Source organism: Thunnus albacares, chromosome 10 (assembly GCF_914725855.1).
Source record: "Thunnus albacares chromosome 10, fThuAlb1.1, whole genome shotgun sequence".
In the NCBI taxonomy this organism is placed as follows: domain Eukaryota; kingdom Metazoa; phylum Chordata; class Actinopteri; order Scombriformes; family Scombridae; genus Thunnus; species Thunnus albacares.
In genome coordinates, this window is record NC_058115.1 from 6,299,720 (window position 1) to 6,322,420 (window position 22,701).

Here is a 22,701-nt window from a genome sequence, read left to right on the forward strand (position 1 = left end):
CATGCTGAGCCGATCTTAAATCTCAAAAATGTAAATAAATACACCCTGAAATACAGTTTATGCTCCTGAGCGATCCACTTAATAACAATAAGACAAGAAAATGCATTTCATATACCTTATGCAGGCAAGTTCATTCCATTCTCTCCAACTTTTTCCTTCACTTCCTGCTGACTGTGGGATAAAAGGATTAGTGACATTTTGGAGTAATGGATCAATAGAAACACTTTTGTCTTGCAACGAGGAACAGAGTATTTCTGTGATATTGGCTTCTCTCTCTTGCTCTCTCTTATTTTCTCTTTTAATCTTTTTCTCTCTACATCACAATCTCTCCCCCCTTCACCCTTTCTCTCTCTTAGATTTGGGGATGAATACCAATAAACAGATGGATAAAGGAACAAGGGACCATCGGTAAACACATACATACTTCTTTGCCTGTCTGTGCCTTACTTCTTGCCCTTTACAACATGGATCATCACTTTACTGAACTAGCAGCCTGCTAATATAAGTTCTGGTATATAAAACATTTACTTAGAGCTTCACTGAAGTCTCAACAAAAAGATGGGTACTCAATTCATGTCCATTTTTATGAATTAGTCCAGATGTATTTTTACCACAGAGGATTTACTGCTGGAGATGTACTGGAAAAAAATCACTATAGCGCTTTGTCCATCATTGCACTGCTTCCTCAAATGTAATTTTCCAATCACAGAATCAAAGAAGAATATTAATGTTAAGAGAGAACACTGGGCTTTTTATGCTTTTCTGCTCCTTTGGCCACTTACACAGTTGGTTGTGAAAAAAAAGCTTAATTGGATCGGAGCCCATTTTAAAGATAATAAAGCGGAGGCAATGTTTGAAGTGCAAAACAAATGTTGCAGTGCCGCCCTTTAATATCAGATTAAGCTTCTTCCGTCAGGACTAATATGCTGAAGTGAACTGCAAATAGAAAACGCTGACTTCCATTAGCCACTAGTGATTCATGGGGGCACACCACTTATTTTACCCAATAGGCTCAGTTTATTCACCAAGCCTATGGAAATAACCCCCTGGTGATGTCATAGTGATGTCACCAGGGTTATCCTCGGTATAACACTATAACAGAAAGCCTGCATTACAAACTGGGGCATGGTGTTTGAAAGATCTGGGCGTTTAACAGGCAGGTAAAGTTTAAGAAAAGGTGCTACTGAATTGCACTGTGGGAAATGTAGGATTTGTTTTTGGAGCTTGACTCACTGGACTAAAACTGAGGATCTCTCAATCTATGCTTTGACTTTTGTTTCCTTTTTTAAAAATCTTTTGCTCACAAGTTCTTTGTGGAAGTACAATACTAAATCAGGAAGTTGATATACTGTAATTGATCATGCATTTGTCCACCAAGTCGCCCTTTTCTGTGCAAGTTGACCAGAGAACACGCAGAGGTGGATTTCAGCAAACTGCCCACACAGCTGCTCCTTGTTACTGTATACATCGAGGACAAATCATCAATGTTGCCTCAGTGGTTCAATTTTTATGCTTCTGCTTACCATACCCCTCTGGATATGTTTACCTTGTCTGACTGCCTTCTGACCAATTACAGACTGTTTTACCCACCAATGTGCTGCCTCCCTGGGGCTGTTTTCAGGTGATCCAAGGTTACAGCCTTCCTTCATCATAACAAGTCTTGAATAATCTGCTATACATCTCTTTTAGCAAGGTTTTATCCCACATACGTAGATACACAGTGTGGAGCTCATTATTTTAATTACACTAATAGCAATGCAAGGTTGCCTCTATTGTGATTATGGCTGCCACAATTGCATGGTGAGGTGAGGTGAGGTGAGCATTGTTAAAATAATTTAACAACCTATATTTCCTACAAGTTAATCCGTCTGGACTCCTACAGCGTTTTCAGTTTCTGAAGCATGTGTATTTTCAGATTTTTGACACACACATGTCATTCTGGATATATGTTGGCATTACACTGCTGTGTGGTACCTTATATTAGGTGGTGCATTACCCATAATATAACAACATCCTGTGAGTAAATTAAAGTTTAAGTCGAGCAGGATGGAGTCTGGGTGAAGCTTAGTAGGGCCAAAGAATCAGCTGAGTGTGAGACAGCTGATGTAGCATTTCAGTAATGGTCTGACATGCCCTTTTTCACTTCCCCTCGGCACTTTATAATATGCAGCACCATATGTCACATGAGTGGCCACTTGCAGAGTGAGGGGGCAGCGCCTGAGGGGAGCAAAGGAATGATAATGAAATGTATTAACATTGATAAGATATTAACTCACCACATTACTGAGGTTTGGATTGAGCCATCATCAGAGTCCAGTATGTAAAAGCAGCACAAGTGGACAGACAGTCTCTCAGGTTGTACACAGAACTTTGAGAGTATTATTTAAACCACTTGGTCCAGAAATGAAAGCAAATGTGAGCCCACCTGAATATCTGTAAAAATATAGCATGGTCAAGTGTTAAGGTTTAAGTCTTGATGAAATACCCACATGCCACATGCTGAAAGCATATTTATTGATTTATTCATCCTTCCTCTCTGTAGTAGAGTAACTACTATAGACATGGAAAGATGAACATAGTGAGGTGTGACGTCACCCACTGGTTTGCATGGGAGCTGGTTTGAAGCTCAGATTTGCTGCTTCTGGTTGGCGCTATTTTTTTCTGTTTGGAGCCAGGACCTTCCAGATTAAGGAGTGCAGGGTGTTTCCTTTCACACTCTGGAAACGTCCTGCTACCTTTGACCCAAGCTAATGCTAGTTTACTGGGAACACTGAACGCTGCACACTTCAGCTAACGATAGCTACTTTAGCTAATTTGTCTAACAAGGCAGGTATTGTAATCAAGTAACATTAAACTTAGTGAAATATTGCGACAATAGTCTGACTCAGTGCGAGCCCTGGAGCCAGGGAGAGCAGCAGGTGAGCCAACTTCTCAATCACAGCTGACAACCAACGCCCACACAGCAGACATCAAAGCTGCTATAGGTCTTCAAATCTCATTAACGGAGCAATAATTTCCAAAATGACCACCAGCACACTTATTAGAGGACCTGAATCTAGTGATTAAGACCATAATGACTCGAAAAACATTATTGACTTAGTATTTCTAGAGAGAAGTTGACACTTTTTGAATGGGAGTCAGTCGAAGCATCTAATGGCTGTCAGTGACACTGCCCTTTAAGATACTTCCACAAGGCTTCAGCCTCAAGCCACTTGGTGACAATACTGTAAGAAATGGGAGACAATGTCCATGGTCCACATTCTATACTAAACTGAGGCTTCAACAGTCTAAGTTAACTAAATCAAAAAGGCTCTCTCCAAAGTCACAGTCTTTTTAGTATAAATAGTATAATAGCTGCATTGCCAGGACAAAACACCAGTATTGAACCATTACACAGTGCCAGAAGGAAGACAACTACATGATAATAGTAGCTTTTGCAGAATTTTGCAATTTTGCACAGCGTGTTCCCAGTGTAGTCATGCTACAAAGATATCACTTCTCGACCAGCATGGAGAGAAAGAATGATTAGAGAAATCAATAACTCTTTGAAAATACATATGATGTGGTGCTAATTATGTATGGTACTTATTAAACTTACAGTTAGCCAGCAAAAAGCATTTCAGTTTAACATGCAAAAATGTGTCTACAGGAAAACATATAATTCAACATATATGAAGAAGTTCCCAATAAGTAATGAATGAATATTTACTAAGGCTGTAAATTCTTCTTGAAATCAACAACTGCTTATAAACTTAACACACCACACTTAACTCTAACCTCCTAAGAGATTAATAGGAAAATAGACCTGTAAAAAGGAAAGTGTTGAAACTCTGTCCTGACTCATCCTGGTTTCACCTTGGCACCCAACCAGAGATCCCCCACAACACTACAGCTTTCCCATCCTTTTTTCTTTCCTTTTCTCCCCTCTGCTCTCTTCCCTCTATATCCTTACACAGAAACACACATAACACCTACCCACACCAACACACATACAACATGCATCTAGTATTAAGCCACAATTGTATTTATTTAAGATGTAGTTTGCAATTTGGAATGTTGACATATGTAGTCAGTGGATTGTTGCGGTAGTCCCTCTCCCTGCCATAACAACCAGCAGAAGATGCCCTTGTGAATAAGGGAAAAATCGATAAAGCTACCAAGGACGCACAAACTAATGCATTTATTCTATACTCCCACTAACTCTGTAATAATACATACCTCTGCCTCTCTCTCTCCCTCACTGAGATTTGATCGCAGAAAGCCCACTCCATCCATCTCTGTCACACACTGACTGCCATGTTAATAGCCTAAACACACACACACACACACACACACACAAACACACAATGAAAAATATTATCTGTCTTACTTTTCCATTTCATACACTATCTCTCTTATTCACACACAGATATACACAGCACACACACACACACACACACACACACACACACACACACACAGACAGAACACACACACTGATTTAAGGGTCAGAGTTTTGCATCCTGCTGTCTTGCCATCCTGCTCACCAGAGAGGCAGATCAGTATCTTAACAACTTGAAATTACTGCTGGTTCTCAAAGGGCACATTTGTGTGTGTGTGTGTTTGTGTGTGTGTGTGTACACTACAGATAAAAGACAAAGGATAGAAGGTATGAGGAAAAGGTGCCACTTGGCAAGTATTTATAGTTGGTCTAGCCTATTTTGATGCCATTTATGTTTGTATTTTATATACATTTTCCTTTACTCAGAAACTTGCTGTCTTTTCTGCATTTACTTAAAATCAGTGTGTACATTCTGTATCTTTTACTGGTAGAATGAAATATCTCAACAACTATTGAATGTACTTCCACGAGGTTTCATCTCAACTATTGGATTGATTACCACTAAATTTGATACACACATTCATGTTCTCCTTAGCATGATTTATAGTAACCTTAAGTGATCTCCTGACTTTTGCCGTATAAATTTCAATGTCTAATACTTTGCTTAAACTAATGCTATTCCAATCGGCCTGAGCTGTATGTTGCATTTTAGGGTTAATTAGCAAATTTTAGCATGCTAACATGCTAAATGTAGATGGCAGTGTTGTTGTTGTCCAGGACTCGGACTCAAGTCTGACTCAAGTCCTGATTTTCGGGACTTGTGACTCGACTTGGACTCGAGCACTGACTGCATTCGGACTCGGAAGTCAAAGAGGAGGACTCGAACTTGTTAATTGATAAAGAAGTAATATATATACGATTTTTTGCCGTCAAATTTTCCGCACATAGCCACACTATGGTTCCCATCACGCACACAGCAGCAGCTGCGGCACAGACAATGTAGCCACACATACACAACATGCACGTCGTGCACACAGCGCACAGAAAGCCAAAGCCACAGCCACACACAAACACACACACACACACACACACACACACATCATTGGTTTGGAAGTTCTTAAGTGTGAGTGAAGAAGACACAAAGCTCACAATTTGTAATACCTTTTAGTCCAAAAAATGAAAAAAATTCTTATAAAGAAAATCAGAATCACCGGTAGGTCAGACTTTTGAAAAATCAGAATCAGCCAAGAAAATTGTAATCGGTGCATCATTGATATTAATATGACAGCTATGTCATTTTTGTTTAATGTAGACCTTTTTTATTTGTATGTCAGCTCTTAAATCATACCAGAGTGGAGCACTGGAGCCCATCTTAGAACTTGACTCAGACTCAACCTTGATGACTCGGACTCGGTCTCAGGTAATGAGGACTCGACTTGGACTCAACTTGGACTTTTCTTTGGTGACTCAGACTCAGACTTGGACTCAGACTTGAACACTGAGGACTCGAGACTGAGGACTCGAGGTAAATGTTACATCTGCTTAACTTCAGCATGTTAGCACAATAATTATGAAAATGTTAGCATGCTGACAGTAGCATTTAGTTCTATGCAAGGCTGTGCTTAATTGCAGCTTTATAGAGCTGTTAGCATGGCTGTAGACTCTTAGCCTTGTTGACTGAACATAAGTGAAGTGCATCCATTTGAAAATTCTTTCATGTGGGCAGCTGTCCAGCAGATAGAGAGAGTTGTCCACTAATTGGAGGGTTGGCAGGTCGATCCTCCTGTCCACAGCTTGTGGCCTTGGGCAAGAAACTCGATCCTAAATTGCTCCCAATGGTTAGACTTGCATCATGGCTGCTCACTGCCGATAGTATGTGTGTGTAAATGGGTGAATGAGAGACTAATTGTAAAGCACTTTGAATCAATGTGCTATTTAAGTACAGTACATTTACTCCATGTACCATAATATATATATATGATATTTTCTGATATGGTATTCAGTTAGGCATCCATTTACATAATGTACAGCACTGATGTCAACTATGCTACAATTCAGCTTAGTATACTGACGGCGCCAACTAAAATTACTTTGTTTTTTGTGCACATACAGCAGTTACTATTATATCTGTTTCAATCGACGCAGTACATCATCCTACCCAACTGACAATTAGCTATTGATGTACCATTACTTGCCATAATAGTTAATTATCATACTCAGAGCACATTTAAATTAATATTCACATCCACGTCATAAAATTAGCTAACACTGCCATGGTAGTTGCTAATAAATCAATAAATATTAAGTTATTAACATAACAGTTACATAACTATATTGGCAGCAGTGAGAGAAAAGATAAACATATTTTATTTGTTTGGGTGCGAAAGTTGGACTGAGGCAGTAATGCGGAATAAAAATAACTCAATTAAATTTTTATAATTCTACATAAAATTACCTGAACTTGTGGCATTTTATTGTTGTTTTTTTTTAATTGTCTTTTTTAATTGTCGTTGTTCATCCCCCATATCTTTTGTGCATTTCAGTCGTGTAGTAGGAACCTTTCACGCTACATGTGTGACAGGAGTGACACGTGCAAATTGTACATCAACACATTCACACACACCCACACACTATACGAACAAGGCTTGATTATACGAGAAGAATTTATTGCAGTCAAATATACGTAACAACAAAAACCCACACACGTCAAAGCACACACAACCATGCAAAAACCTATTTGTCATCATGGCAGCTTATATTTCATGCAGCCATACATGGACCTGTCAGCCAGAATTTAGTACAGCACCTCTTTCTGCTTCAACCGAATAATAGACACACAAACAAACACACACTCACTACCTCAGGTATTAGGGACTATTTACTGTAGAGTGCCCTGCCAGTGTAATTCAAGTGGGATGTCCATTAGAGCAGAGAACGGATCTTTTCACAGTATAAGTCATAGTAATGAACTCCGGCAGAACTCCCTGCAGTCCCATTCATCAACACACTGAACAGCATTTCAGCTCTCAGAGACAACGTAGTGCTGTAAAACCAGTGTGTCTTGGTAAAGGAGTGTTTCGATGAATTTTAAGCGCTATATAAAATCTAATTAAATGTGGTACAATCATCTTTGTGCAGTATCTTTCACAGTATCAACAAAGTTTTATACTCAATATTTGAAGTATCAGCAGAATTGCTGTTTGCATTTTACCAAAATAAGTAACCATATTGTATTTCTTAAGAGTGCTATATGATTTCCCGTGATCTGTAATCCAGCTATTAGACACCAGCAAGTCTATGGAGCATATTTTCTCACTGCACCAGCATTGTATGATATTAGCTTAATTACTTGCTGTCAGTGCATTACTATCCTCCCTTTTCTTTTCCAATTGACATAGTGTGCATAGCTTTGATGGCTGGCCATGAAGAATGGCTTCAAGTATGTTATTAAGTAGTCCTAAATTTTATGTTTTTAAAAGAGTCCCGGTTGTGTATTCCATGCACATGTATGCCTAATAATACCTAGATTTCATCTAATGCTTTTCTCGCTTGCATAGGGTACCTGTGACTGTAATCCATCCCATATAATGTGGAGAATATGGCGCACAAATTACTCATGAACCAAAATGAAAAACTGGTCATGGTTGGAGTGACTCATATTGGGTTAGGGTTAGGGTTATTGCTGTAGATTGATATAGCAGGAGAATTACTGCAAATGCAACTATGCCTGCAAAAATCAATCTAGCCATCTATGAAGAAATGCACAGGTCTGTGCTGTATCTTCTGTTTGAAAGAAAATATTTTGATTGATTGTAATAATACCAACAATTAATATACTTGTTCATGCTGTTTATGTTGTTTTGTGCCTGTACATGCAAAAGAGTCTGTCAGAATATAGATACAACCAGCAAAGAGAGCCATACCTCCAAATTCAGTCAATAGAGGTAAGGTTAAGCATCTGCAAGGCATCAGCCTACATCACACCAGTAGTGAAAAGGAACTAAGTATATTAAGCCAAGTATTGCACTTAAGTACAAGTTTGACGTACATGTACTTGAGTATATCTATTTTCTGCTACTTTATACTTCTACTCCACTACATTATGAGTAATAACAATCTAACAATGTCATATATAATAATATCAGTCACATGGGCCAATTTTCAAGAATGGTTACATATGATACTTCCAGTACATTTAGCAGATAATACTTATTCTAGGATTTTTAATGCAGCACTTTTACTTGTGATGGAGTATTTTAACATTGTAGTGTTACAAATAAAAGGATCATACATAAATAAAGGATCTGAACACCACCACTGCATTACTCTTTATTTAATTAGTCCTTTCTCTAGTTCCCAACTGTCACTAACAGAGACACACTATGTCAACAGACCTCTACCCATCTCTTTTTTTTTAACAAAATCACACAGTGGAAAGGATGTGGGCAGAAATCAATAACCGAGTGAATTACCCACTAAAGGAGGCCCTGGTACAGCTACAAGGTCAGGAAACAATGGATATGGAGGACAGCCTGACAAGGTTCTGCTCATCCAGTCTGACCTGCCAGATGTGCCGGATTGGCATAAACAGATTTGTGCAATACAAGTTTTCCACTGTAACAGGTTCTGGAAGTGTTTCACCATTGAACATCACAACAAACATGTTTTGTGTTGTCAAGGGGAAAGGGATACCAGAGCACCTGGCAGAAACTGGAACACAGAGAAAATCACAACAGGTCTTCAACCAGATGCCTCAGTAGCACCTGACATGTATGACAGATGCATGGGATCATCCCTCACCAGAATATCTCCATTTGGAAGTGACCCCTTTCTGTCTGAGTCAGACAAAGTGAGAACAGTGCAGCACTTTGCACAGTATTACCCCAACCTTTCAGTTGTTTTTGACAGTACTGTCAATTACAACTATTAGTCCATGATCTACCTCATTGATGTAACAAGAATGTTCCTAATTTCATGTGTGTTGGATCATGAGGAGCCTTGTAAGTGATGGATAGCCTCAGCTGTGTGGCAATTCAACTTGTTAGCTCTTAAGTTCCGTTTAAGTAGATGTACAGTAACTATTAGGGGTGAGAGAGTACACCATTATCTGTATCTGTATCTGTTAAACCAACTAAATTATCTGTATCCGTATCCGAACTCAGAATGGGCGTGGCTAATTCCAGAAGTGGGTGGACCCTAACCAGAAGTTGGTATTTTAAGCCTGAAATGGATATGATTTGATCAGAAATTGCTATATTTACTGATTATTAGAAAACTATTTACAAAACATCCTCAGAATTGAGCTTCAGATCGATGTTTTTGATGACAAGGATAAGAGAACTATAGAACAAGTTTTTTATAAACTTGAATGAATAAACTTCATTGAATCAATGACCTCTGTGTACGGGAGGAGCTCTGTGTGTGGCCGCCTGGCCTATCATGGAATGATGTGGGCACAGCTACCCTATGAGGATTTTCCTTCATCATGAGTACGGATACTGATACATTTTACTTGGATGATATTTGTGCTATTACAGGTCTGAAAGTGCAATACAAGACACATCAGATGAAGACATGAAACAGAATGAAAGAAGCAGTGGTTATTCAGATGTCAGACAGCATTACAAAGATACCATTAAAAAAAAAACAATGCCATTCCATTTTGTTTACTGTTATGTATCCATATTACACAGTATTCACAGGACCTCTTTATGGGGGAAAAAACAACAGGAAGTATTTGTGTACAGAGAGAATAATGACGAAACAGAGACAAAAATGTTGTAACCAAAGTGAATCCAGCTTTGAGAATCTTCACATGAAAGTCACAACAGCATTTAATACATTTTAAACCAGTGTGGTGTTCCACAGAAAATCCTGTCACAAAGCCACATTTTCTAGCTCTTATAAAATCTCTGTGAGCTGAGAACAACGATGCAGCAAGAAACTTTTATCAATCCTCAGTATCAAAAATATTTATCAATCACATGACATAACACTGTGCAAAGTAGGGATTGGTGGCAAGAACAAATGCAGCATTTACTCTTTGCGTGCCAGTTCTCTAAGGACATTTACTAGTTCAGAGTGACCCTGTGAATTAGTAATGGGAATGCCAGCTCTTTTTACTGAGCCAGATCATTTGGCTCAGCTCAGCAATAAGAGCCAGCTCTTTCAGCTCCCAAAAGGCTCTTCATTTAGTACCACTTATGGCTTTTATAATTCACCCAAATTTAGCAATGTTTTGACCTATGACAAATTAAAGGGAAAACCAACATAAAGTGTCTTAGTACGGTGTTGGGTCAGCCGGTGTTAAAAATGCTAAATGAAATGGGTAAATCAAAGAGAAAACAACCCAGGGCAGATACAGTCCCTCAGAACTGTAGACCATCAGCCCCCAACCTGTTTTTAACCTGATGGTATGATCTCTGTCTGTTATCGCATGTGATTGGTCGCACACGCAGACACATCAACACAACATTCAGTCAGTGCATGGAGTGCACGTGGTTTGAGAAGTGTGGTGAAAAGATCGTCTTATTATTCTGTCATGTATTAATTTACAAAAAAAGAAAGAAGGAAAAAAAGAAATTGGCTCTCAGACAGGAGCTGGCTCCCATCCTTCATTTAAAGGAGCGGGCTCATAGAGCTGAACCGTTCGCAACTGGCACATCACCACTATGCATATCAACGGAAAAATCATCTGCTTGACACTTCAAACACAGTGATGAATTGTGGAGCCACGAAGTAGTGCAGGATCTGTGTCCAACCAAGCTTTCACAGTATGCTGCAAATACAGCACCTTCCATGAATCCTGCCAATGTAAGAAATAAATATTACAGGTCTGAAAGTGCAATACAAGACACAACAGATGAAGACATAAAACAGAATTAAATTGTTTTTTTCGATTGAAGCAGTGGTTATTCAGATGTCAGACAGCATTACAAAAAGCGTCCTTGAGGTGTAATTGAGCCTATGTATGAAATAAGCAAGGTGCGCTTTGATCAACGACCGGCACAGTAGGAGTGAACCAAGTCCTCTTTCTGCCTCCAGATACTCCAAGCACACCCTCTCATGCCATTTAAGGAAGACCAAAAGCCTGGACACTTTTGAGCTTTTAAAATGATGCCAGCACCATAAATTCCATCAAACATCAATGTTATGTTTGTCGGTGCTGTGTGATGGCTGAATTTTTTTTAATTAAATTCTACTCAAGGACAAGGCTGACAAGTGAAGGCACCCATCACATTCCTGGATGAATCTACAGTCAGTACCAATGTTGTCTTCCTGTTTCGATGGGCCAGGTCAGAGATTCCCTGGATGGCAGTAGTCACCTCAGACAAACTCTGAGCAGCCAGATTTTCTCGAACACACTGTCCATCTTCATCATCTCTGTGTCTATGAAACAGAAACATCACATGTATAAATCAAATCATTTATTTCTATATTTTATTTATTTATTTATTATATCTTTAAGCTCACACAGGCAACTGGGAATGTAAACAATTAACTGTGACATATTTGTCATTAACATTCACACTGATTATAGACACAGAGAAACATTTTTTTTTACTTAGGAGTAGCAAAGAAAAGACTCATATAAACATGGCAGTGTGTTTGGACAAATTGTGGACTGACTGAGGAACGTGGCATTCTTTTAGTCGCTTTCATTTAGTCTCTTTCAATATGTTGTGTCAGACCAGCTTTGCTCTTTATTTGAGGCCATGCTTAGCCTTTTATGGTGACTGATGTCAGGAGGAAAAAGTGAGGGGGTGTAACAGAAGCCACTGGCAGTCCGACTTACGGGATTCTCCGCCTTTCTTGTTGCACAGCATGAAAGTCAGCCTTTGGTACAGCCATGTTTTTTTCAGAATTCTGCTTCCAGTAAAAGGAGCCTAAATGAGTACAAAAAATGTATGAATAAAGGCTAATTCTTGGGACTGACACGTGAATGCATATTAATTTAGTTTTGCTGGAATGGCAGCAAAAGTTTGACATTGTTTATGGCTGCAATTTGAAATGTGGGAATTTATAAATGTTGATGCCTACAATATATTTGCAACCCAATTGTGAAGCAGCATAAAAGCTCATGTCACTGTCAAAGTAAATCTTCAGGACAAAGGCCAACTAAACTGCAAACTGACAAGGTAAATAAAGTTGTTCAAATGAAACACCTCCTGTTCCTTGTGAGTCCAAAATTTCCACTCCATTGTGGTCTGTCAGGATGAGTTGTTTGTTGCTTCCTAAGGCATCTTTTACTTTGGCAATCATGGATGGGACACTGGCCTCCTGCTCAGTGAATCTTACAACCACCATTCTGCTGTTCACAAGCTTTCCACTCTGTAACTCTGCTAGGCTGACAGCTCTGGAATTCAAAACAACTACATATAGATTCATTCATAAGGATGAACGTACAAGAGTACATGTAAAACATTTACCTTCTACTGACAAGGGCATGGAAATTTAAAAAGAAAATTAGCTTACCTTGTAAAGTATTTCAGGGATTGGGTCTTGGGTGGCAGTGAGGGACTTGCTGAGCTAGCCAACCTGGAGAAACGAAACTGGCTGCTCGAGGAAAGAGTAGGAGGTGGCTCTGAGGCAGCAACGTTAATACTTGTGTATGGTGCAGCCCCCCGTGCACCTTGTAATTCTCTGATAGACATAGGTACAGCACTACAAACAATTGCCAGTTTATTAGGTTCACCTAGCTAAAACTAATGTAATCCAATACAACAGTCCTGCAATAAATCATAACTAGTTATAATGCAAAGTTCAGTTTTTGTTGAAACTGTTTTAGAGAGGCAGTGTTTCAACTGTATGATCATTTTGGAGGAAGCAGTTTATGGTATTGAACTCTATTGCATTTTACAGAGAGGTGTTTCTGTCATTGAGCCTAGCCTCATTGTTATAAATGGGGTGGACAAAATACAGCACAACTAACTGCAACCTCAAAAATGACCATATCAACATCTCTCTAAAACAGTTTCAACACAAACTGAACATTATAACCTTCATGAAAGTATGAATTATAGCAGGACTGCGGTATTAGACAGCATTGGTTTTAGCTTGGTGAACCTAATAAATTGGCAACTGAGTGTATAATTACTGACACCACTAAGTGTCACGGATACAAACATTCAGCTGAGAATATATGTTGTTATACTGTTGTGTCTAAAAAACAAATGATACGGTATATGGCAATGACTTGCTGGAAAGCATGGAATGGTGACTGGAGGTGAGTGGATGGATGAGTGGGGTTAAGGAAGGGGGAGGGAGGCTGTTTGCATCCCATTACTTTGAACGGTTCAAACAGATCAGTGACTTATGGACTGACATCAATGTAGCAAGCAATTAGCTGTCACTAATTATTTAACAGTTCACCCAATGTCACACATTCAAAACTAAATTAGCATTAGTGAGCTAGCTGGATATGTTTGGGAACGAGACGTATTATTGCGTGTAAATGTTATACAACGTTTGATGACCATATTACCTGAAATATTTTAGAAATCTTTTCCACCATCATGTCCTCTTACATTGTGACTCTTCTGGAGGTAATGAAAAGCATAGACAATGCATCCATTTCATCAGATATAATGACAGCAACCATGTGGGACACCACATATTTCTATTTACAATCTGTAGCAAAACTGCTATCTTTGGATCCAATATCACATTTTTTTCTCAACTAATGTAATAGGTTGATTGATCTTCGAGTGGAATACGCAGTGTGTAAAACTCCACATATTCAAAGTCTATTTTCTTCACCCTGCTCTATCCCGTTCAGGGCCGCAGGACATTCAAAACTACCATTGAAAATGAGATTATAAAATGGAAAGCAAACAAGTGCAGTAGAGGTCAGAGGAAGTTAAACCTCAGAATAATTGGTTCAAGCTAATAAACGCAGTCAACAAAGCAATTTCATTTTTGTAAGGTGAAAAAAGAAAGAAAAATATATGGAATATAGGGAAATAGCACTATTAAAGTTGACATAATTACACTGTTTTCTTGTTTGTTTGAGTTTTACAGATAATGGAACTACTGGCTGCAATCTGTAGAAAAGGTTATTAGAATATTTAACGATACACTTTCAGATACTGTGACTATAACACAGGCAAACCTTGGTAGCATTTTGTATCGTGGTGCACTTTTTTCCACAGACAGAAAAATGCAAATTAAATAATTACAAAGAAAGGTCAATATGATGGCATTTTGTCTGCAGAACATAAAAGGAACTTGTGCATAATTATGATACAATATTGCTCTGCATGTCACCACTTCATTAGTTTTCTTTTAGACTCCACAATCAGGTTGTAATGTTCCATTTAGCAGTAGAAATAATTAAAAGGGAACACCTAATTGATTAGCTTATTAATGATCTGGAACGATAGGGGGACTTGCTGGATCAGACTGGAGTGAAGGATAAACAGTTGAAGAGACGACAGAGGGAAGAACTTAGACAGTTTGTTTTAAAAAATGGTTGAAGTATCATCCTGTAGTTACATCAGCTCTGGCTCCCCACAGTGAATCTTAATGGATGTAATTCTAGTGGTCAAACCTATATTTTTCATATTAGAATTAAAAGGAAACACGCAGGCAGCGAAACATCACCGTAAGATATAGAAAGTTTGTTCCTGCTGCTCTGACAAATGAAGAAATTAAGCAAGAAAAAACAAACAAACAGAACATGTACAAGCCTTTTCTGGGGGAAATGTTGGCTTTGATAGAACTGAGCAGCGAAGACGGAGAGATTCTGTAGTGAAAATTGTCTCTTTGGCTAATCCCATTTCATGCCAGCTCAATCCTACTCTGCGGAATATTCTGAAATTTACACAAAGTGCCAGAGGACGGAGGGAGGGGGGGATGGACAAAGTAGAGTGTGGAGGTAAAAAAAAAAAGAGAGAGAGAGAGAAGGTTGAGAAACAGAAAAAAAGTGGAAATAATGTAACAGGGAAAGAGTAGAGGATGGAGGGACAGAAATGGAAATTGGACATAATTGAAATTCTGCTGCTGCAGTCCATCAAAGTGCGGATTGGACATGGTCCACTCAGTCTTAACCTCTGTATTTCCAATGGGAGTGAGACAATGAGTTTAAGCCTCTCTTACTCTTAACATGACTCCCTGAGGCCTTGACTCCCATACAGTTGAAGTCTCTCTGTCTTAATCTTCCTTGCATTTGAGCTGTTGTATTGACAATAATAGCATGACCCCATCCTGTGTTTATCCTGCATTAGTATGGAAGTGGCAACCTCAAGTCTACTGTGTGAGGTGGCAGGGTGGCCTACTGAGGGAACACATGACCAGGGCTGAAGATACCATGTCGACCCCGCCAAAACGTCCTTAAGCAAGGTAATGTATAGTTTTAGGGTTGGTTGACTTTGACTTCTGGTCTCTCTGTGAAAAAAATCCCCATGCTGAAAGTAAAAGTCCTGTTCATTTTCTGACAGTGTAAGGCGATTGACTCCACTGCTTTGACGGGCATTAAACTCTGTCAGTTGAATGATCATTACCAGAGATGAGCAACTGCACAAGAAAATATCTGATTCTTTGATAAAAAAATCACAAACTAGGATTTAACCACACCTCCCAAGAAAATAAAATAATGTTAGAAGCACTGCTAATGACAAACAGATGCTTTTTAAAAAAGTGATAATGAAATCTGCAGCTTAAATTAATTCACGTTCAAGTTCAGGGTTATTATGTGTGAACTGTACGGCAATGGTGCCATGCTTGTTCCTAACTACAACAATGAGGTGTTTTGAATTTGCTACAGTGCTGATACGTGCCACTGACTTGCTTTTCCTCCACAGAAAACAGTGGCTAAGGCTCATGGGTAATATAGTAATCAAGGCCATGTGATGAGTCCTGTGTTTCTTTGTTGAGGAACACTAGGGCTATGTGGGCTGCGTTCACATTACTCGATGAAGTGTTCCAAATCCAATTTTTTGCCTCTAAGTGACTCACTTGTCATTTCCAAACATGAATGAGAACCATCAACATAAAGAATGGGATCTGACTAAAAAAATTAGAATTGAGCATTAAGATCTGTAATATGGATGTAGCCATTTGAAATGGGAATTTATGGTGGGGAGAAATACATCCTGAACCAACATTGCAATTCTGTAGTCAGAGGCTTATCCTCTATTTTACATTTGCACAGCGGCATAGTAGAAGGTTAAGCATGGAAATTGGTAGATATATGGTAGACAAAAATCTGCTCAACAGGAAATCTCTTTGATCTTGTTTACAGATTACAGAAAACAAAAAATGAAATGAATCATGGAGTGCAATCCTCTTTCCGATGCTGTTTAAAAGAGAATTTGAAAGCTAGTTGGACATGAACCTAAATCTCTAATGAAGTATTCAGAAAAGTTCAAAACAAATTTGAAGTGGCAAGACTGCATGTAATGTCAATAGAAAGTGGATATAAACAGATATAAATTTGCTTTAGGTGGTGTGAATGAGGCTAAAATGCCTTCGTGTGGGTTCAAAATGTTGCAAATCGAGCCACAAATTTGTGCTTGTAACCGAGGCTGTGTCCACTTAATGCACTTACCAAGACAAGGGGGAAAAGGAAAGAAAGTGAAGGAAAATAACAGACAGAACCTGAGTTCAGTTACAGTCTGAGCTGTTATATAGACACAAAGGGGAACACAGTACTAGCTAGCTACAGCTAACGTTGATACAGATGAATGTATGGGTTCCAAGGTGATGCTGCTTAAAGTAGAGCGATCATAAGCTTCATTTTGCTTCATTAGCATACAATCCATGTGACATGCCTTCCCAAGACACACTCACAAACACACCGAGGCACAGACATATACACACAGAGCCCCTTTACCCCATCATCCCTTCATCCCACCACACACAGACCTCATTACCATACTGTAAACGTCTCCTCTGGTGTCCTGAGGCAAATCTGCAGATGTTATTTCCTCCTCATGTGGAAGACTCCCATATAATTACACATTCCAGTCTCTCACATACACACACCATTATTTACCCACCTGTCCTACATGCACACGTGTCCTGTAAATACACCTCTGAAGGTTGCACAAATCAAAGATGATAACCTAGTTCATGTTCAGGTGTTTATCATACACACACACGCACACACATATTTTGACGGGTTTCAAACCGGGCTACGCCCCTGAGCGCACATGGATGCAAATAAAGATATACAACCACACACACATTTGTGTACATACTGGGAGAAAGCTAAAGCTGTGAATCATTGAGAACGTGCCAGCCCACAAACATTTATAATGAATTACAACACTTCTAGCTCTTGCCTATGGGTTTCTTTGATGTTTCCAGTTTTTATAACCTAGTTTAACTTAACACATCAACCAAAGAATATAGGGGGGGGAAAAGCCTTTTCTCAATTCTTCAGTGCCTATTCTCAAGTCTTGAGGTAAAGTACACATGTTTCTACAATCATCTAGACTGTGTCCGAGTTGAAAATCACAGTCCCTGTAATTACTGGCCTCTGGAAACCTTCGGTCACACGCTAATAAGAAGTGGCATTAGAATAGAGGACGAAAATGGCCCTGTTGCACCACAAGTCTAGTAGGTTTAATTAAGGTGGGACAGGACAGCTCCTGTTAACTAACTGAACTGTCTAAACGGCAAAATTTAATTCCCCTGCATGAGGGACACTTACACACTCACACACAAACACACACACACACACACACACACACACACACACACACACACAGGCTCTCTGTCAGCCTGCTCATCTTGCCGTTCAGAGGCCCAAAGACCAGCAGGGAAGTGCAGTCACATCAATGAATGTAGAGGCAACAGAGTCATGATCCGCAATCATCATGAGACTCTTTGGTAATTTGAGTTCTACATCTTGCTGAATGTGATGAAGGCTCGTGTGATGGGGACCTCCAGTGCAGCTACACTGTTCATAAAAGCAAGATATCTGAATCAGTAGCTAACTTCAACTACAGCATGTGGAATTTTGCACTAAAATTTTGAATTTTGAGACAAATACACAGAAATGGGGACCTTTTTTGTTCTTTAAATCAGCTTTAAAGGATAATTCAGGGTTTCTTATGCAGAGATTTTTCACCACTTTTTGGTGTTAAGACAATCCATCCATCTGTAAGTAGCAGAGTGAGAGGTGGGGTACACCCTGGACAGGTCATCAGTCTATCACAAGCCAGTATGACAGTGCCATTACTAACTTTTATATCACCAAGTGTTTGGGAGGAGAGTCGGTTTAATGCAGAGGTGCACAGTATTCCTTAATTAATACAGAGGCAGGACATCTGTCATTGTTTCAGGTCATAATGTTGTAATACATTTAAAAAATGTATGAGCTCTGTGAGCAAGAGAGTTGTTTCTTTGACATTACATCAAATTTATAATAATCTGGGAAATGTGTAATTGTCAATGTTGTGACTACTGTCTAGTGACAATAAAACTACCCACAGGATTTTTGTATTCTCTATTGTATGTACCAGAACATTTATATGTTTGGCATTATGTTCAGTGATGACAGTCTTTGGTGATGTGTGGCATGTGATGTTCAGAGTCAATGCTCTGCTGTCCTTTGTAACTGTTCATGAGATTTTAGCCTACAGAGCACTTGTGCCTTGATAATCACTTCCTAATTAGCAACACAAAGTGAGGTTAATGTGAACAGGTCATCACAGTTAATGTAAAATGATGCAACACTAATCTATAAGTAGATTTTGATTAGTTTATTTGTTGAACAGGATGACTTTCTGCTGTTATTGTTTGATGATTTCCTGGTTTTCTTAAAGTTATAATCCTTAAGATTTCAGTCCTGGTTGATTTGGCAACATCTGTAGTTAATGGTGATAACAGCAAATGTGCTTTAATACAGCAGCAAACACTCCTTGAGCAGCTACTTTGTTAGAAATATCAATTTACAGTGCAGCCAAACAAACTCATGTTGTTTTAACACAGAAATCAGTCAGAAACTGTCCTTTTACCATCATAGCATGAATAACCGTGATCATCTTTCATTCTGCACACGGTGTAACTTGTGTGCAGCATTCTTGCCCTGTACTTCACCCTTCACTTTAGCTATAATCGCTCCTCTCAAACCCCACTGTGTACCACTCACACATACACACAGACACAATTGTATCCACAAACACAAACACACATGTGTGCCCTTGTAATTCCAACAGGAGTTCTTGCCTCTTTGCAGTATCTCAGCTTCTGTTATCTCTGTATCCACATGTTCTCTCTCACTTTCTCACTAGGATCATTGGCTGTCTGTCAAATGATACCGAACCAAGGGATCACACAAACGAAGATACACACACTCGCACAGAGATATAGAAAGGGATCAGAGATTGCTGGAGTTCTCGTTAATCTGCAGCACTCTAGTCAGTTCGTCAACTGTCAGCTCTTTTTTGGTCTGGTGGTGGCTGATGGTGTGAGGGGCTGACTGGATGGCAAATGGTTGGTGACTGCATTTGTCTGTCAGACAGAGTGTAGGCCTGCCCAGACGGGATAAGTAGGTCTACAAACTAGCTGGTTGATTAATGAACTGACTGCCTGGCTGAGTGACTGTCTTACCCGGAGGCTGATGAAATAATTTAGAGTCTACACAAAGTTAAGTACAGTACAGTTATGTATGTTGCTAAAACTTTAATTACATAGTGAGCGAGCTCATTTGTTGGCTCTCCATTAGCATGAAAGGAAAACTCATTCATCATATTCAAGAACTATTTTTTTCAGATGTGAAGCATTTGAATCTGATGTTCACAGATCTACTGACTGTCTAGTGTACATTTAGGTGATAACCATTCCTAGTTATGACTGTGGAGCTACAGCACTACTCTGATTTTCACAATCAAGAGTTTGAGGTTTAGCTTTATTGACAACACTCTAATATATTTTGAAATACAACATATCAGACTTTGTCAGGGATAGAATGATAAAGTCTTGCAGTTATTTCCATCATTGTCCTTGGTGTTTGATATAAAAACATTTGTTATTATAATATGTAACATGTGTAAACATCCTGAAAAAACAATGTATTCCCTTAGCATCATGTTTTCCCATTTTGTTTACCCTTTATCGGTATTAAGGTTGGAAAATTCACCTAATTGCACACTGTGTAACAGCTTGTTTCAGCTCTTCATTGAGGCTACAGTGTTTGATATTTATATAGTGTGAAATGTTCAAACCCAAGACTCTGTGTTGTTTTTTTATGGCTATACAACATTCCATCAGATTGAGATATTCCAGATATATTGTGCATAATTGTTTACACAGTATGCAGCACAATAGGAAACTTCTTAGATTTCCACTGAGGAATCAGAATAAAGTTCAGTGAGTTTGAACAGTAACTGGCTCACCAATGAGATGCTGTTTGTTAAAGGATGAGTCCCTCAAATTTACAAAGAAACATATTTTTTCACTTACCACTTGTAGTATCTAGCATTTCAATAATTTTAGTTGTATTTGTCCAGGTTTTGGCTAAGAAATTCTAGCAGAAAAAACAAAACAAAACAAACAGCTGTTTAATTTGTAAATGTGAGCAAATAAAACTGAAACTACCTGCATGGCTACAAACCTCCTGAGGTACATGAGAAAGTGAGGAAAACTTCCATTCACTGAAAGCAATCTGTTCAAAGTCCTTTATATTTCTGTTCACAGTGAGGTCCATCACCAGTTGGCAGCTGTTCTTTATTTCTTTACACCCATGACCCTGCAGTGGGTCCTTGTTAAAGTAACTGTGTGTCTGAACACTGGCTCTGTTTAATGACAGTCATTTTCAGTCAGAAAACCAACTAGCTGACAACTGGCTTCTGCTTACAGGCACTTGAAGATGACAGTGACAGTGTCCAACAGTTGAGCTGACTTGTAAAATACAGTGAACAGCAATGTGATCTCAATCTCTGTTCTTGTCCATGTGGGAACAACACAATATGGACGTGAAAGCCTGTGTGCATGCGCGTCCAATATTGAGTGTCTTGGCACTGCGTTGTCTGCCATGACCATGCCAGTAAGCCGGATGGGGGAAACAGAAATAGCTCAGATCAGAAAAGGCTTTGATACGATGATCTCATGGCACATGCAGGGCATACAGTACGTACACACACACAAACACACACACACACACACGCACGCACACACACACACACACACACACACACACACACACACACACACACACACACATTTACAAACACAATAAAGGCCAAAAAATGACATTTCAGCTCAAGATTTGACACTCTAATGAATTTTGAAATGCTCTTGTGAAACTATGGCAAAATAAAAATATCAGGTTTGTTATATGTGAATAGTTGACATATTGTATGGTCTATGTGGAAATCTCACAATATCAATATAACACAAAATGACTGTAATGTGGTCATTACCGACCAACAATGTCATTTTTAGAACATTTTTACACTATTTTTGCTATGTGTGCATTCTGTGATGTTTTTGCCAACACTTTCCTGCTGTCAATCAAGAAGTATCCGATACTGTGACATATTTTTCCTGGATTTGCTGCTGATGCAGTTTCTGTAGGTGGTATTTTTTTCTTTGTCCATTCTGCCATGGTGGCTCCTTCCCTGTACACAAGAAGATTTTTCTCAGAAAAAGCTACCAAATAATGTTGTAGTGTAAGTATTTATAACAACAAAATCAAAAAAAAGCTGAATTAGTTTAACAATGTATATCCATGTATGTCACATGTTTAAAAGCCCTTAGATAGATAGTTTTGCTCACTCAGATTGCAAAAAACTACCCCAACTCCAATCAAAAACTGGACTTAAAAGCCTCCAAAGACCTCTCCTCTGAACTACAATTTAAGTTATATGTCAGTAGTAAAAAAAAAAAAAATAACAAACATGCAAATGTCACAAAAATGTTTCATATGACTGTATTTTTTTTCTGATCTGCTATCACTGTGGTTATTTATTGCCCTTTTTGGCCACTTGGGGGCAGCAGAAAACAACATCTGACATCTTATCATCTTATATAAAGTTCATATGGCGAATGTGTTAGCAAATAGTTGCCTATTTACACATCTATTAAAAGAAATTAACACTGAGACACAAAAGTCTTAATTTTTACAGTAACAAGATGTATTTGAATGTTTTTCATTGTTCTAGTGAGGACAGTCTCCTTGAAGACATATTTTGTCTTTACAGTAAATGCAATCATGCATATTCTCCATAACAGTAAAACTGAACCCACAAATAATATACCAGGAGTTCTTGCGCCCTCAAGATGATCTAATAAGATATAAATGCCAGAAATGTATGTAGATGGACTGAAGGGTATATTTTTTAAGAGAGCACCTAGAAATAGAAGAAGAGGAGGTTGTATTATTCAGATGAGAGGTACTTCTTTAAAAGAAGAGCTATCTGGTGAGACCAGCT

At 38.8% G+C, this 22,701-nt stretch overlaps 1 protein-coding gene across 2 annotated transcripts; it reads right to left on the minus strand.

The window, feature by feature from the left end:
• Positions 1 to 9,421: 9,421 nt before the first annotated feature.
• LOC122989899 lies at positions 9,422 to 21,424 on the minus strand. 2 transcript variants are annotated; one of them, XR_006405205.1, is made up of 7 exons: positions 20,732 to 21,424; positions 13,806 to 13,860; positions 12,797 to 12,859; positions 12,487 to 12,693; positions 12,117 to 12,207; positions 11,587 to 11,710; positions 9,422 to 11,126 (listed from the first exon to the last, which is right to left on the minus strand). XR_006405205.1 is itself a non-coding variant. In XM_044362928.1 (5 exons), exons 1-5 carry the CDS (start codon positions 12,973 to 12,975, stop codon positions 11,028 to 11,030), a joined length of 684 nt encoding a protein of 227 aa, XP_044218863.1. In that variant the 5' UTR covers positions 12,976 to 13,758; the 3' UTR covers positions 9,422 to 11,027. The 2 variants fall into 2 exon arrangements, 1 of the variants encoding a protein (XP_044218863.1); XM_044362928.1 differs by lacking the exons at positions 13,806 to 13,860; positions 20,732 to 21,424 and having other exon boundaries at positions 12,487 to 12,677; positions 12,797 to 13,758.
• Between the last annotated feature and the right edge of the window lie 1,277 nt (positions 21,425 to 22,701).